Here is a 17035-nt window from a genome sequence, read left to right as displayed (position 1 = left end):
ATATAGACGATATTTACACTCTAAATGTACCATATTTTATTGTTGTTTTAAAGGCTAAATGATAACAAAATACTCTAATTGGTTTGCTTTTGCTTTGCAGGGACTAATCTAAGTTAGAAAGAGACTATGGAGTGTTTTGGAGTCAATAATGTGGATATAAGGCCAATCAAGAAGAACCCAAACGAAAATAAGCAAGAAAGAGGCAAAGGAGGACTAGACAAGAGGCCACCGTGACCGCGGTCGACCGCGGCTGGAACGCGGTAGGCCAAAATATTGAGGCAGAATAGTTGTGATTCACTGCGGTCGCACCGCATTCTTCCGCGGCCGCAGTCGACTGTGTAATCACCCAGAAATTTTGGAACTAAAGTGTAAATCGAGGAAAACTTATCCTAACCCTTTATAAACTCAACAACTCGCCCAAGCAAAGGTTAATCTTGTTTTTAGACTAAATTGGAGGCAAGAATAAGTGTGAGAAGAGCAATCAACCATTAGAGTTTTTCAATCTTCTCTTTGTTATTTTTAATTGCACTTTATGAATACTTTTGTAGTTTTATCTTGCTTTACTATGAGTAGCTAATTATTTAGTCTAGGGTTTTGATGGAACCTATTGAAGGATGAACTTCGTGTTATGTTAATATAGTTTACCCGGTTAAATCTCTACTTGTTCAACTACGTTCTTGTTGTAGTTAATTGATAGGATCCTCAATTAGTTGTGCCTATTTAGTATGTATTACTCGGGAGAGGGTGCATATTTAGGTAATTGTTGAACAACACCCCTCTCAAATATATGAGGAATCAATAATCAAGGGTTTAAAGGCGGGATTAGGGATAACAAAGCCTTGGGTGTGATCTAAAGTGAGCTGTAATAAAGGCCAGCTAGCGTAACTCGGGAGAGTGCGTCTAGTAAATTGTCGTAATTACTCGGGAGAGATTTACGGTAGTAAGAGTGCTCATGATCGATAGAGATGATTATGCAAATCTGTATGAAACATCACAGGAAGGGATTCTATCAATAGGGGAAATCACAACATTAGATCCTTCTCTTAATTGTTTACAACTCAATCATAGCTAGTCTTTAGTTTACTTAATGGCATTTAGTAATAGTTAGTAAAAATATCATCAATTGTTAGTCAAAATATTTGGGAAGTTGATTACATAGAATTTAGTGAGTCTAACAAGAATAATTGATAGGTTAATTCCATGTGGATTCGACTCTGGGTTAAATAATCAGATTATATTTGCAACGTCCGCTTAGTCCTTTTTAATAAGGCATAGTTGGGCGTGATCAAATTTTGGCGCCGTTGCCGGGGAATTAATGGCGTTATCAATTACAGTTGAAAGAAATACAAAAATTCTTAGTATAGTCGGTTTTCTTTATTTTCAATCGGTACATTGAAATTTTAACGTTTGTTGACTTGGTTGTATAGGTGCATGCTTAGAAACTCATCGAGAACTGGTGAAGTATTTGAATCATTATCAGATCTTGAGAAAGTTTTCAAGGCCTTGAATCGGGCCAACCAGAAAAACAAACAACAAGTAACTGAACAACTCGAACCAGACATGGGGGATAACGCGGTAGACCTAGATGCGTCGTTAGTGCCAGCGGCACCTCTTGTGCCAGAGGCTGCTCTATATGACTGGGCACAACCCACAACTGAGAACTTGGCCACAACAATATTAGTCCCGCAGATTCAGGCCGAGTCGTTTCAAATCACGAACAACATGATGCACTTGTTTCAAAACAAGGGACTATTTTTGGGGTCATACATTGAGGATCCGCAACAACACTTGAAGAATTTCCTGTCAATCTGCAAAACTCAGAGGCAGCCAAACGTAACCCAAGAAGCAATAAAGCTATTATTGTTTCCATTCTCAGTGACAGGAGCTGCCCAGACCTGGTTAAACTCACTCCCCATTAATTCCATCACGACTTGGGAGGAGTTAGTCAAGCAATTTGTGAATAAGTTTCATCCACCCAACAAGATTGCTAAGCAAATTGATGAAATTTTGAGCTTCAAACAGAAATCAATAGAGACACTACAAGAAACGTGGGAACGATTCAAAGAGACGTTGGTTATATGTTCGCACCACGGTATTCCAGATCAGATGTTGGGGCAGCAGTTTTATATGGGTTTGACAGATAGCGTGAAAGCTAATGTTGATGCTTCAACTGGTGAAGCATTCTTGAGCAAAACATGGAGAGAAAGCCAGAGCCTGCTTGACAAGATGGCACAGAATTCGGGGTGGACAACCAGGAATGCACCTATCACTCCAGTAGCTCACTCAGTGCCCTTAGATCCATCCAACACTTTTTCTGAAAATATGGCCACATTAATGACACAGATGAGTTTACTTACCAAAAAGGTGGAAGAGTCAGGGAAGAAGTAGCAGGTACACATTGTTGATACTACCAATGGGGGCTTATGCACATATTGCATTAGTCAGCCAATTGGTAACCAGTGGAATACAGAAAGTGAGCATCATCGTTACCTTGAGGACATGAATTATGTGTCTGATTATGAGGGCCACAGATAGGATGGTCAGAATTGGGGCCAATAAAATCAGCCATACAGGCCAGTCCAGCCACAACTCAACAATGGAAATATAGGAGGTATGCGACCTCACAATAATATGGCGCTTTACCAAAGGCCACAGGGATATAACAATCAAAATCAGCAGCAAGGTTATGATCCTTCTCAACAACAGCATGGTGGAAGACAGGAAGATGGGTTTGCCAGACTCAAGGCAATGATGTAGCAGGTTATTGGGTCAAATACAAAAATGAGTGAAAGGGTAGATGCACATGAGTCAGCTATAAAGAATATTGAAGTACAGATGAGCCAAATTTTGATGTCTCTGAATAATCGTCCTCATGGGACATTACCTACAGACACTCAAATAAATCCAAAAGATCAAGGCCCGAAGCAGCTGATGGTAGTGAGTCTACGGAATGGCAAAGACTTAGACTTTGAGCAAGATAGAGCTCGAGAAAGCAGACAAGCTGAGACACTTGTACCAGTGCCTATTGAGCTAGATGATGCAAGGAAACTGACAGAGGTGACAGTACAGCCTGCCCAGGAAGAAACCAACACAGAGATTGAGGCTGAGATAGCCCAGGAACCGGTAGTTGAGGTGGTGCATGACAAAGAAAATACCTAAATCATTGGGAAGAAGAGACCCTCAGCACCATTCTCACAGAAGCTGGCCAAGTACCAAAAAGAGGAACAATACAAGAAATTCTTGGAGATGCTGAAACAAATCTAGGTAAATCTTCCATTGATCGATGCATTGAAGGAGATGCCTGGTTATGCAAGAATGATGAAGGACTTGATGTCTTGAAAATTCGATTTCCAAGACTTGGCCACAATGACTCTTACTCAAATCTGCAGTGCAGTGGTGACTAGACCAGTTGCTGAGAAGCTGTTTGACCCAGGGAGTTTCACAATTCCCTGCACCATTAGTAACTTTGCTTTTGCTAAAGCACTTTGTGATTTGGGGGCTAGCATAAATCTTATGCCACTGGTGATCTATAAGAGGTTGGGGATTGGAAGACCTAGACCCCCTTCTATGTTATTGCAGCTGGCTGACAGGACCATGAAAAGACCCTTTGGTATCTTGGATGATGTGTTGATTCAGGTAGGGAAATTTGTGTTCCTTGCAGATTTTGTGATTCTAGATTGCAAGGTGGATGAATAAATTCCCATAATTTTGGGAAGGCCATTCTTGGCCATGGGGAGAGCTCTCATTGATTGTGAAACTAGGTAGCTCAAGATGAGGTTGAACAATGAGGAAATAACATTCAATATGCATAAATCTATGAGGCGACCAAGTGAATTCGCCAATTGTTCTCTTATTGATGCCGTGGATGTAATCGTAGAAGCAGATGATAAGACGTTAACTATTGAGGGCGCGCATGTCTGGTAAATTTAGATGAGGTGAATGGGGAAGAATTGGCAGAATAGGTGTTGGTTTTAGAGGGCAGAGGGTTTTGGGATAGAACTCTTGAATTCGAGCCCCTACACTTAGAAAACAGAGAAACTCTTCCAGCCAAGCCATCCATAGAAGAACCACCAAAGGTAGAATTGAAGCCATTTCCCGTCCATCTCAGGAATGAGTTCCTATGACCTAACTCCACATTACCTGTTATTATCTCATCTAGTTTGTTAGATGTGCAGTCACAACAACTTTTGCAGGTACTCAAGGAGTGCAAGACTGTCATTGGGTGGACCATGGCAGACATTAAGGGGATCAGCCTAGCATATTGTATGCATAAAATTCTACTGGAAGAGGGACACAAACCTTCCAGGGATCACCAAAGAAGGCTAAACCCCAACATGAAGAAAGTGGTGAAGAAAGAGGTGATTAAGTGGTTGGATGCAGGAATCATTTTCCCAATCTCTGACAACAATTGGGTTAGCCCGGTACAATGTGTTCCTAAGAAGGGTGGCATGACGGTGGTCAAAAATGATAACAATGAGATGATCTCTACAAGAACCATCACAGGCTAGAGAATTTGCATGGACTATAGAAAATTAAACCTGGCCACTCAGAAAGACCACTTCCCTTCATGGATCAGATGCTTGAAAGATTGGCAGGGAGGTCCCACTTCTGTTTTCTAGATGGGTACTCAGGGTACAATCAAATCTCCATTACACCAGAGGACAGAGATAAGACCTCCTTCACTTGCCCATATGGCATTTATGCTTTTCGGAGGATGCCTTTTGGCCTATGCAATGCACCCGCCACATTCTAAAGGTGCATGATGGCCATATTAACTAACATGGTTGAAGATATAATGGAGGTGTTCATGGATAATTTCTCAGTGGTGGGAAACTCGTTCAACGAGTGCCTTATTAATCTGACCCGAATGTTGAAAAGATGTATTGAAACTAACCTAGTACTTAATTGGGAAAAAAGTCATTTCATGGTACAAGAGGGAATAGTCTTGGGGTACCGGGTATCAAGCAAGGGAATTGAGGTGGATCATGCTAAAGTTGATGTGATAGCAAAGCTGCTACCCCCACCTCAGTCAAGGCGGAGCTTCCTCGGGCATGCCGATTTCTACCGGAGATTCATAAAAGACCTCAAAAATTGCCAACCCTCTCTGTAAGTTGTTAGTAAAAGATCACCCTTTTTTGTTTTCTGATGAGTGCAGGGTAGCATTCGAGGGTTGAAAAAGAGGCTAGTCACAACACCTATCATTGTTGCCCCCGACTGGGAGCAACCATTCGAACTCATGTGTGACGCCAGTGACTATGCAGTGGGGCAGTGCTGGGATAGCGGAAAGACAAGATAATACACCCAATTTACTATGCTAGTAGAATGTTGAGTGGAGCCCATATGAACTACACTCTGACTGAAAAGGAGATACTGGCTGTGGTGTTTGCATTTGACAAGTTCAGATCATACCTGACTGGCTCTAAGGTAATTATATATACTGATCATACAGCTCTCAGGTACTTGATTGAGAAGAAAGAGTTCAAATCGCCGCCTGATTTGTTGGGTGATGTTACTGCAAGAGTTTGACCTTGAGATTCGTGATCGTAAGGGCATAGAACACCAAGTCGCCGATCATTTATCACGACCTGAAGGAGCTGAAAATTCAGTTGAGGTTGAGGATATTCTAGAAACCTTTCTAGACGAGCAGCTACTTGCTACAAGCCTTGAGGAAGTGCCATGGTATGCAAACTTTGCAAATTATCTAGCAAGCGGTATAGTTCCCTATGACCTTTCCTCTGTGCAAAAGAAAATGTTTTATCGTGACTACCACATGTATTACTGGGATGAACCTTATCTATTTAATATGTGTTAACAATATGATCCGGAGGTGTGTCCCCGAGACAGAACAATCTTCTATTTTACAGGCATGTCACACATCGGCATATGGCGGGCATTTTGGAGGAGTCAGGACGGCAGCGAAAGTGCTAAAAGCAGGGTTCTACTGGCCAATAGTGTTTAAGGATGCACATAAATAGGTGAAGAGTTGTAATGAATGTCAGCGAATTGGGAACATTTTCTATCGCCATGAGATGCCCATGAACCCAATTCAATAGGTTGAAGTGTTTGATGTCTGGGGGATAGACTTCATGGGCCCCTTCGTCAGCTCCTTTGGCAATAAGTACATACTTGTTGCTGTAGATTACGTGTCCAAATAGGTGGAAGCTGTAGCACTTCCCACCAATGATGCAAGAGTGGTGGTGGGGCTTTTGAAGAAGAATATATTCACCCGTTTCAGGACCCCAAAAACTATTATCAGTAATGGGGGCACTCGCTTTTGCAATTGAGCCTTCGAGAAGTTGCTAGCAAAGTATGATGTGTGCCACAAGGTGGCAACACCATATCATCCTCAGACCAGTGGACAGGTCTAAGTGTCTAATAGAGAGATAAAGAGTGTACTGACCAAGACTGTGAACGCCACAAGAACTAATTGGGCGAAAAAGCTGGATGATGCACTCTAGATCCATCTGACTGAACCTCAAAGGTCGAACGAGCCTTAAATGTGCTTATCTGAGTCGAGCCGCGACGTTAAATCAGGTGCTACATGGGAGGCAACCCATGATTTTTATTGTTTTTCTTTTGTTTTGTTTGATGTTGTACCAAATGTATAGGAAACTAACTTCCTTTAAAAAAATTCTCGTGACTACGACTGCGGTGAGACCGCAGTAAATGATGAGTATACTGTATTAGGGATTCTCGATCCACCACGAACGCGATGGGACCACGGTGAAACAAGATCATTTTGTTTCATGCCCCTTCACTTACCGCAGCCACGGTGGGACCGCGGTGATTCGCAACATTATTGTCGCCCAGGTAAGTTGTGACTTAATTTTTTTTATATATTTTCTTTTCTAATTCCCCCCCCCCCAATAAAATTATAACACACCCTCCCCACCCTTATTTTCCCCCATCTCCTCTCACTCGATCAACCCTAACCAAGCCTCTCTCTCCTCTTCTCCTTCTTCTTCACATCTCTTATACTCCCCCCCCCCACACCACACACTTCCCACTCTCTCTTCCCCAACTTCAATTCTTCTCACCCTCTACTAGAACCAGGTATGTCAAGCTTCCATATCTCTTCTTTTGTATTTTTTTTTAGTATTTTGCAAGTTTAATGCTTTAATTTTTGTAGGATTTTTAGTAGATTTTTTTTCTTTTTTATTTTCTTTTTTACTTTTAGTAGGTTATGTGCACAATGTTGTAGAGAAGAGTATGGTTTTGTTGTGTAAAATTAATTGTAGTTGGGTGGAATGGTAAGTGAGAATGGTTGATTTGAGGGATCAGTCATGCTTCCATGGGGTTAGGTGTGTTAGAATAGAGACCATGCTCACAATGTGTTTATAAAATTGCCCCGATGGAGTTGTAATGGCTAATGTGACCATGGTGGTGGTGAAGTCTGAGTAACCACCCGGGGTTCATACAACTTAAACGCTCACTAATGGGAGCCTCTATTTTTGGTAGGTACAATGCATCAATCCAGGAAGCGACGTACCACAAGGTCCTCCGCTAGTAGACTGGGTAGTTCTTCTAAAGCTCGGGGTCAAGCTAGTGCAGAACAGTTTGACCACGCTAGGTTTGTCTCCAAACCAGCTGAGGATAGGTATAACGCCAAGGTGTCTAAGAAATTGTTACCTGAAGTATATATTGATCGGCAAGCCTTGCAAGTGGAATGCCCAAGTATCTTTGCAGAGTTGGGGAGGTGTCAGCTGGACATCTTCTTTGATAAACCGGAGGAGGTGAATGTACTGATAGTAAGGGAGTTTTATGCAAACTACCCGAAGCATGTTAATGGGGTGGTCACAGTACGAAACACCCAGGTAAATGCGTTCCTTGAGGCCATCCGCCGAGTGTATCGGCTGCCAGTATTCACTGGGGATAGAGATCATTATCTTGCTTATCACTGCCCACCTGTCTGGTGGGCACCGATTCTAGAAGCAATATGTGTGCCTGACAGAGAGCATATATGGATAAAGCACTGGATCACATTGAACTCCCAGTCTCTCAATTGGGAGGCTAAGTGTTGGCTCACACAGTTGTTTGTTGCTATCCAGCAACACTACTGATGTTAATGGGCCACGAGCAGCAGCTATCTACTGTTTTATGACCCACCATGATTTTGATGTTGCCAAGCTCCTTCATGATAAGATGTTCATTCACTCCCCAGAAGTACTCAAAGGGTTTTACTTCCCCTCTCTGGTTACCAAGCTGTGCCATGCTGCATGAGTTCCTAAAAATCCCAGAGTATATGGGAAATTGCCATTGAAAGCCCCATTCGGGGCTAGCAAAATCACAGTTGGGAGAGAGATGGTAGTGATGGTTGATGATGATGATAATGCTGATGAGGATGTTGAGGACGCTTGCCACCCCACCATAGTCGAGAGCTGATGAGGCGGGCCCATCACAGGCCCGCCGAAGTACCCGCATGACAGCCTTGGAGCAAAAAATGGCTGGCCTCCGCACTTCGGTCACTAACCTGGGCACCAGAGTTGACAATTTGACTACTCAACATGCCAAGTTGGAGAAAAAGATCATGGGCTGGCTCCGGGCACTAGGACGAGCATGTCACCTCAATCCTAACATCGTATCTGATCAGGATTGAGCATCAGGGAATTCCCCTTACCTTACTTTGCTTTATATTCGTTGACATGGGGACATGCCAAAGCTTTAAGTGTGGGGTGGGGGATGGTTGTTGTTATTGTAAAATTGTATAACTTTGTATGGTGTTTTTTTTTGTTTGGTATTGTTGTTTTATGTTAGTTAACTTTGACTTGGCCCAAAGACGGACACCTCTCGACGGGTCTCTTGAGGGATATAAGTCGAACAAAAAAAATAAAAAAAATATTTTTGTTTGATTAGGTAGTGTATCAACTCCCCCTTGGTTTTTCTTTAAACCACGGTTCTTTTCCTAGGGTTTCTATTTGAACTGGGTGTAGTTAGTTTTTCTTTTTAGTTTAGAAAGTCTTGGGCGAGAAACAAAAATGGAAATAGGACCCTTAACTTTATGGTACCTTGAATAAAGACTGCTTTAGTTGACTCAAAGAAGACCTTAAATTGCGTGTTCCTGAATGGCTCAAGTACTTAGAACAGAGTGTCTGATGATCCTAACTGAATTGAGTCATGTGCCGTGTGTGAGTGAGGCTTTATGTATTATGTGTTAACATTCAATGCCTAGAACTTGCCCTGTGTGTGTGCAAAGCGAAATGGTAGCCTTTTTTGGTCTGTAAAGTGATATAGGCGTTTCTTTGCTTAACCCTTCTATGTATGCTTGTTCCCACCTAAATGTGTATACCCTAGTCAACCCCGTTGAGCATGTAAGCCTATTTTCCTTGGCAACCACATTACAAGCCTAACCCGAGTTTAAATAGCTTATCTTGTTAAACCCTATCACCTCTTAGAAGCACTCAAAGTGTAACGGATACGGAAAACTATAAGTGCGGGGTGGTTGGTTGGGCTTTTAAGTGGAATTAAGGGGACAAGAAGAAGAAAAAAAGGCTCAAAGTGGTGGCAGCTATTAAAAGAAAAAGTGTGCTTAAAGAAAAAGAAAAAAATAAGGGGTTAACACAATAATGTAATGGTGGAAGGAAGGTGTGACAAAGTTAAGAGCTTAAAAGTACACAATGAAGTGGAGTGCTTAGGGAGTTGTAGTCACTATACCCAGATGTATCCTACCCATCTCACATCCAACATTACAACTAAATAAAGTCCTATTTGATTCTAGACCGAATGAGCTCGATTAGTCGAGTATTACACTACGGGAAAGCCTATGGTGTGTTGTTTGTGGAATAAGAATTTGTTCTGAGGGTGAGTGAAATGTTGTATTCGAATTCCTAAGTGTGTGGTTTGTAAATGATATAAGTCTCTTTTGTAGTGAGTAGGCACATGATTCATGAAGAGAAGGTAAGTCTAGACCTCTGACTAAGAGTAGGAGAGCTGTTTAGGGGTATTGCGTGGCTAGAAAGGAGTCCACTTTTTGAGGGGAGGAGGTTGCGCTGAAGTAGTCTATCAATGTGAACTATTCTTGGTATAGGGAGTAGGGAAGTGACCCAATGACGGCCTCTAGAGTGTGGTTTATTGATAGAGGACTAGCAACGATTTAAGTGTGGAGTGTTGATAGTAGGCTATATAGACGCTATTTACACTCTAAATGTACCATATTTTATTGTTGTTTTAAAGGCTAAATGATAATAAAATGCTCTAATTGGTGTTCTTTTGCTTTGCAGGGACTAATCCAAGTTAGGAAGAGACTATGAAGTGTTTTGGAGTCAATAATGTGGATATAAGGCCAATCAAGAAGAACTCAAACGAAAATAAGCAAGAAAGAGGCAAAGGAGGACTAGATAAGAGGCCACCGCGACCGCGGTTGGAACGCGGTAGGCCAAAAGATTGAGGCAAAATAGTTTCGATTCACCGCGGTCGCGCCGTGTTCTGCCACGACCGCGGTTGACTGTGTAATCGCCCAAAAATTTTGGAACTAAAGTGTAAATCGGGGAAAACTTATCCTAACCCTTTATAAACTCAACAAACTCGCCCAAGCAAAGGTTAAACTTGTTTTTAGACTAAATTGGAGGCAAGAACAAGTATGAGAATAGCAATCAAACAATAGAGTTTTTCAATCTTCTCTTTGTTATTTTTAATTGCACATTATGAATACTTTTGTAGTTTTATCTTGCTTTGCTATGAGTAGCTAATTATTTAGTCTAGGGTTTTGATGGAACCTATTGAAGGATGAACTTCGTGTTATGTTAATATAGTTTGTCCGGTTAAATCTCTATTTGTTCAACTACGTTCTTGTTGTAGTTAATTGATAGGATCCTCAATTAGTTGTGCCTATTTAGTATGTATTACTCGGGAGAAGGTGCATATTTAGGTAATTGTTGAACAACACCACTCCCAAAGTATATGAGGAATCAATAACCGAGGGTTTAAAGGCGGGATTAGGGATAATGAAGCCTTGGGTGTGATCTACAGTGAGCTGTAATAAAGGCCAACTAGCGTAACTAGGGAGAGTGCGTCTAGTAAATTATCGTAATTACTCGGGAGAGATTTACGGTAGTAAGAGTGCTCATGATCGATAGAGATGATTATGCAAATCTGTATGAAACATCATATGAAGGGATTCTATCAATAGGGGAAATCACAACCTTAGATCCTTCTCTTAATTGCTTACAACTCAATCATAGTTAGTCTTTAGTTTACTTAATTGCATTCAATTATAGTTAGTAAAAATATCATTAATTATTAGTCAAAATATTTAGGAAGTTGATTACGTAGAATTTTGTGAGTCTAACAAGAGTAATTGATAGGTAAATTTCCTGTGGATTCAACTTTGGGCTAAATACTTAGATTATATTTGCAACGTCCGCTTAGTCCTTTTTAATACGGCATAGTTGGGCGTGATCAAGAGTTGACCAGGATTTTGACTTTGTGTGAACCGCTACAGAGTGGGTTTTGGATGATTTCAACAGCTCCGTTGGGTGATTTTGAATTTAAGGGCGCGTCTGGATTGTGTTTTGGAGGTCTGTAGCCGATTTAGGCTTGAAATGGCGAAAGTCTAATTTTTGAAGATTTTGACTAGAAGTGGACTTTTTAATATCGGGGTTGGATTCATATTCCGAAAGCGGGAATAGGTCTGTAATGTTGAATATGACTTGTGTACAAAATTTGGGGTCAATTGGACGTGGTTTGATAGGTTTCAGCATCAGTTGTAGAAATTTGAAGTTTCAAGTTCATTAAGTTTGAATTGGAGGACGATTCATGTTTTTAACGGTCTTTGATGTGATTTGAAGGCTCGACTAAGTTCGTACAATATTTTAGGACTTGTTGGTATGTTTGGTTGAGGTCCCGGGGGCCTCGGGTGTGTTTCGAGGTGAGTTTTGAGTGAGTCCAGGCATTTCGGCACTCTGATGTTGTTCTGGAATGTTGGAAGTGCGGATTGCACAATTCCATGTGCTGAGGCACATTTTTGAGTGTTGTAACAGATGTAAAAGTGTTGCAGCAGATGAAAAATTGTGGACCATAGAGGAAAAGTGCGGACCGCAATAATTTTGTTTGCGGCTGCACTTCTGGTGATTTCGCAGGTTCGATAGTCCGACTTCGGAAGCTTATATCTTTTGATAGATAAGGAATTTGGAGATGATTCACAAAAAAAAGTTGTATCTCTTCGTATCTAGTTTTCAGAAAAATAAAGAAATAATCATTTGGACATTTGTACAGAAAGTTATGGTCAAAATACTGAAGTTTGGTATGCACAAGTTGCATAAGTGGGGCCGCACAATTTTAAATCGCGGCCGCAGAAGCTAGGATGTGCGACCACACTTGGAATTGTGCGGAACACACATTGGGAGGTCAGGTTGGGTACTATATAACCGAGGTTTAGGTATTATTTCTTTTTGAACTTTGGGAGCTCGGTTTGAGACGATTTTTCATGGGGTTTTTAAGAAATTCATCGGGGTAAGTGATTCTAAGTCGGATTAGGTTAATATACATGAATATATTACTGATTTCATCATTTAATTAGTACTTTGAAATGGGAATTTGGGAAAAATTGTAGAAACTTCATAAACTATAAATTGGGGATTTGAAGGTCGAGTTGTGATCAGAATTGGTTAATTTTGGTATGGTTGGACTCGTGGTTGATTGGGTATTCAGATTTTGTGACTTTTACCCGATTTTGAGATATGGGCCCGGGGCCCGGCTTTTGTGTTGACTTTTGACTTAAAGCTTAGTATTTTCTTATGGAATTGATTATTTTAGCTCGTGTTGATTATATCAAATCGTTTGTGGTTAGATTTGGGCCATTCAGAGTAAGAAAATCGTGGAAGAAGCATTCTTACTGATTGATTGAGCTTGGTTCGAGGCAAGTATCTTGCCTAACCTTGTGGGGAACTACCTCTTAGGATTTGAGTCTCATATGCTAATTGTAGTCCTCATACATGAGGTGATGAGTGCGTGCTCGGACTTATTTGTGGAAAGTTGGTCTTTTAGGGTTCTTAGGTTCTTATATTCACTGAGTATGAAGTTGTTCTTGATATGATTGAGTTTCATATTTACTAGTTTCACCTCTACATGCTTTAATTGGAATTAATTTCTTTATGATTCACTCTTATTGCCTATTTGACTCTTATTTAACATAACTGAAGATTTTTATCTCTTCTATTGTCATGCTATCTTTTCATAACTGCTAATCTTTATTTGAAATTATTATTATCTCATCCTTTAATTGTTTAATCTTAGTTGATCCTATGATTATCTTTCTGCTGCTTAGCCTTAATTGAATTTGTTGTATCTTCTTCGTAATTGCGCAATGATCACGCCCAACTATGCCTTATAAAAAGGACTAAGCGGTCGTTGCAAATATAATCTAGTTTACAAGTCCGGAGTCGAATCCCACAGAGAACTAAGGCTTAGCTACAATTGTTCAATATCGCTAAGAAACAAAAATCCAAATAATTTCCTAATTATAAAGATTATAATATTTATTTTTATCTAATTAACTAACAAATACTAGAACGCAGTAAAACTATCAATTAACAAGGATAAGAATTGGAGACAAGATTAATGAGGTCTAGAGTTATGATTTCCCCTATTGTCAGAATCCTTTCCGTCACATTTTCTATAAATTTGCCTAAGTCTTCTCTACTGATCATGAGCACTCTGACTGTCGTAACTCTCTCCCGAGCAATTACCATATTTTATTAGACATATTCTCCTAAATTACGCTAGCTGACATTAAGTACGGCTCACTCGGATTGCACCAAGGTCTCGTTATCCCTAATCCCTACTTTAAACCCTCTGTATTGATCTCTCCTATACGTTTGGAGTGATATTGTAACAACAACCTAAATATGCACTCTCTCCCGAGTACTACACACTATAATAACGTAGTTTAACAAATAGAGAAAATACTACAACAAATCTATATTAACGTAACAGGAAAATCATCCTTCAAGAGGTTCCATCAAAACCCTAGGTAACAAATTAGCTATTCATAATAGTATGCATAATTACAATACTAGAATTCATAATCAATAATGAAATAGGAAGAAGGACGTGAAAAACCCGCAAAAGAATTCTCCGCCTTGCTCCTAGTGTGTTCTTGCCTTCGTAAGTCTCAAGTGTGTCCAAACTCGATCTCCCCCTCAAGAGTGGCGCTTTTAGGTCTATTTATATGTGTAGGAAAAGACCTAAACATGTAAGCCAAGTCCTAGTCAAACCAGGAGACGAATAAGGTCTTCAAAACTCAGACTGGACCTGGCCTTAGGCTGGCCTCGCCAGGCTAAAACCTGGTTGAGCTGGCTTTTGCCTAGCCTCTCCTTTTCACTGTTCTCGTGCAACGTTTAAGTATATCTTTTACTCTACCTTCATCTCCAATTTACCTACATATAAAATAAACTCCATTACGTACAAATAAAGTGTAATGTATCATTAAATCACGTAAAATGCAAGGCACATAATGTACAAAACTATGAAGTTATAGCCATACATCACCCAAGCTTAAAAGAAGTTTAGATATCCTATATCTTAGTTGGCATGTCCTTATTTGGAATTAGTTAACTCGTGTTAGCTCCCTTGTTGTTGAACTGCATATTGAGGGATCGTTGTTACATATTATTTTCTCCCTTGTTGAGTTGTTCTTATTACGCCTAGTATTCTCTATTGTGGTTATTCCTTATGAACTAGTTCTACCATTTCTTTGTGATCGAAAGTTCTTGAGTTGATTTGTTTGCCATACTCTTGCATTTATTACCATTGTTGTTGTTGTACTTGTTATTGTGATGCACGAGGTTTCTGCCGTGCGATTGCTATTGTGATGCACGAGGTTTCTGCTGTGCAGTTGTTATTGTAATGTACGAGGTTTCTGTCGTGCGAGTGTTATTAGATTGCACGAGATTTCTGTTGTGCTATTGTTACTGTTGATATTTGCACATGCGGCGTGATAAGGCGGGATATATATGGGTTGCGCATGTGGCGAGACAAGGTGTGAATATTATATTGCACGTGTGGCGAGATAAGACGGGCATTACTTTATTATTGCACACGTGGCGAGACAATATGGGCTATATCGAGGATTGATTTGTGATGACTTGTGATGGCTTGGGGGCATTCGTGTTGTTGATATTTGTGTAGTGATGAACTTACTTGTGTGAGTTCTATTTTTTGTGGAAATTGTGGAAAAACATTCTACGTACTATCCATTTCTTTTTTTATATTTACTAGCTGGCATGAACTATGTTATAACACTTGCACAAGCATACACATAGTTAAGCACTCCTATCGGTAAAGAGGATGGATCTTTATATTGTTGAGTATTGATGAACACCTTTGTTACTTGCCTTCTATGTGAGAATGACTCTCTTGGTATGTGAGTCGCTAGTGTGGATATAAATGTATAATGAGGGCACACGATGCCAGGTGGTTAGAGTTCCGGAATTTGGACTTGTGAATTGTGAATACTTTGAGGTTCGGTACCTCGTGATGGTTATCAGCTAAAACCTGGTGTAAAAGCAAACGTTTTTGTTAAGTTATTATTTGAGTGTCCTTTATCTGTGATCACCAGATTTAAATTATGTTCTGCTCATCCTACTCTGTTATTATCATGATGTTTCACTGTTAGTTGCTGCTTTTCTTTTCTTACTGCAATTACCATATCATTTTGTCATTATGCATATTCTTTATATAGATATTATACCCTGTTGTTCTGTACCTATACTTGTCAGGTTATTTAGTTTAGTAGGTGTCTTGACTGTTCCTCGTCACTACTCCTCTGAGATTAGTTTTGATACTTACTGGTTACGGTTGTGGTGTACTCATACTATGTTTCTGCAATTTTTATGCAGATCCAGGTATTTGATCGTTAGTAGCTGTGCGGATCGTTGCTACGGAAAATCAAGGTAAACCTGTTGCTGCGTTCGCAGGCTTCAGAGTCACATTCTTATTTTGTATTTACACTGTTCACTCTTATTTTGAGACAGTTATATTTTAAAGGTTTTCTAACAAACTCTATAGAGCTTATGACTTGTTCTACCAATTTTGGGGTTGTAAATTTTAAAGAGATTTCTATTTCAAATTGTAAGATGTTATTTAAACACTGTTGTTGTTTCATTTAATGTTAGGCTTACCTAGTCCCTAAGACTAGGTGCCATAACGATACCCAACAGAGGAAAATTTGGGTCGTGACATCCTAGGAGCCAAGAATGGCTTTCATGCATAGACACCATTTCTCATAATTATCTTTTGTGAGACATGTATTGAAAAGACATCGGACCATTACTCGCCATGGCTCTGATACCACGTTGTTGGGAAAAAATAATATCCCACCTAAGAATAATATCCATGATAAATATCAATAACACAAGAGAGTAACAAAGACACTAAATTTTTTTAACGGGGTAAAATACAATATCCGAGCGGAGCAATATTATCACTATAATATTACTACTTAGTAGTGCCAAGAGACTACTACAACTTCGAAAGAAATAATACTCTTTATTTGAAACACCTTACTACAATATTACTCATACTCACTATTTATCTCACGGACTACAATCTGTGAATTACTCTCTCTAACTTTAGTTGCTTCTTTCTCATTTTGGTATGTCCAAACAAGAAAAATTGAGCTCCTATTTATTAGAGGAATTGCCAAAATTTGGACCAATCAGAAGGCTCAATTTTCCATCGCCAAATTTTATTTTGGTTTCACTAACTTGTTGCAACTTAAAACTTTTTTGTTTCTGCCATTATTGAACAAGTTGTCATTGCAACTTGTTTCTTTCTTATTTTAAATATTGCAACAGGAACCCCACAGAAAAGTCGGGACTTTATTAAATGCATGGAGGAGTGAGGAATGGTAGATGATGGTTATAGCGGGCCTAGATTCACATGGTGTAATGCTAGAGACAAATGGAACAGAATATGAAAGAGGTTATGTAGAGTATTTCTGAACTATGAGTGGACATCAAAGACTTCAAGGTTTAGTGTAGAACACATGGCTAGCACAAGTTCAGATCATACACGAATGCTAGTAGGATGTTCTACAACT

At 39.9% G+C, this 17035-nt stretch overlaps 1 protein-coding gene across 1 annotated transcript; it reads left to right on the top strand.

The window, feature by feature from the left end:
- The first annotated feature begins 3366 nt into the window (after positions 1 to 3366).
- Positions 3367 to 3696, top strand: LOC138871998 (uncharacterized). The gene has a single exon (XM_070149928.1). It carries the CDS (start codon positions 3367 to 3369, stop codon positions 3694 to 3696), a length of 330 nt encoding a protein of 109 aa, XP_070006029.1.
- The last annotated feature ends 13339 nt before the right edge of the window (positions 3697 to 17035 follow it).

This window comes from Nicotiana sylvestris, chromosome 6 (genome assembly GCF_000393655.2).
Source record: "Nicotiana sylvestris chromosome 6, ASM39365v2, whole genome shotgun sequence".
Taxonomy (NCBI): domain Eukaryota; kingdom Viridiplantae; phylum Streptophyta; class Magnoliopsida; order Solanales; family Solanaceae; genus Nicotiana; species Nicotiana sylvestris.
Note: the sequence above shows the minus strand (reverse complement) of the source record. Positions and strands in the feature narration are given on the sequence as shown.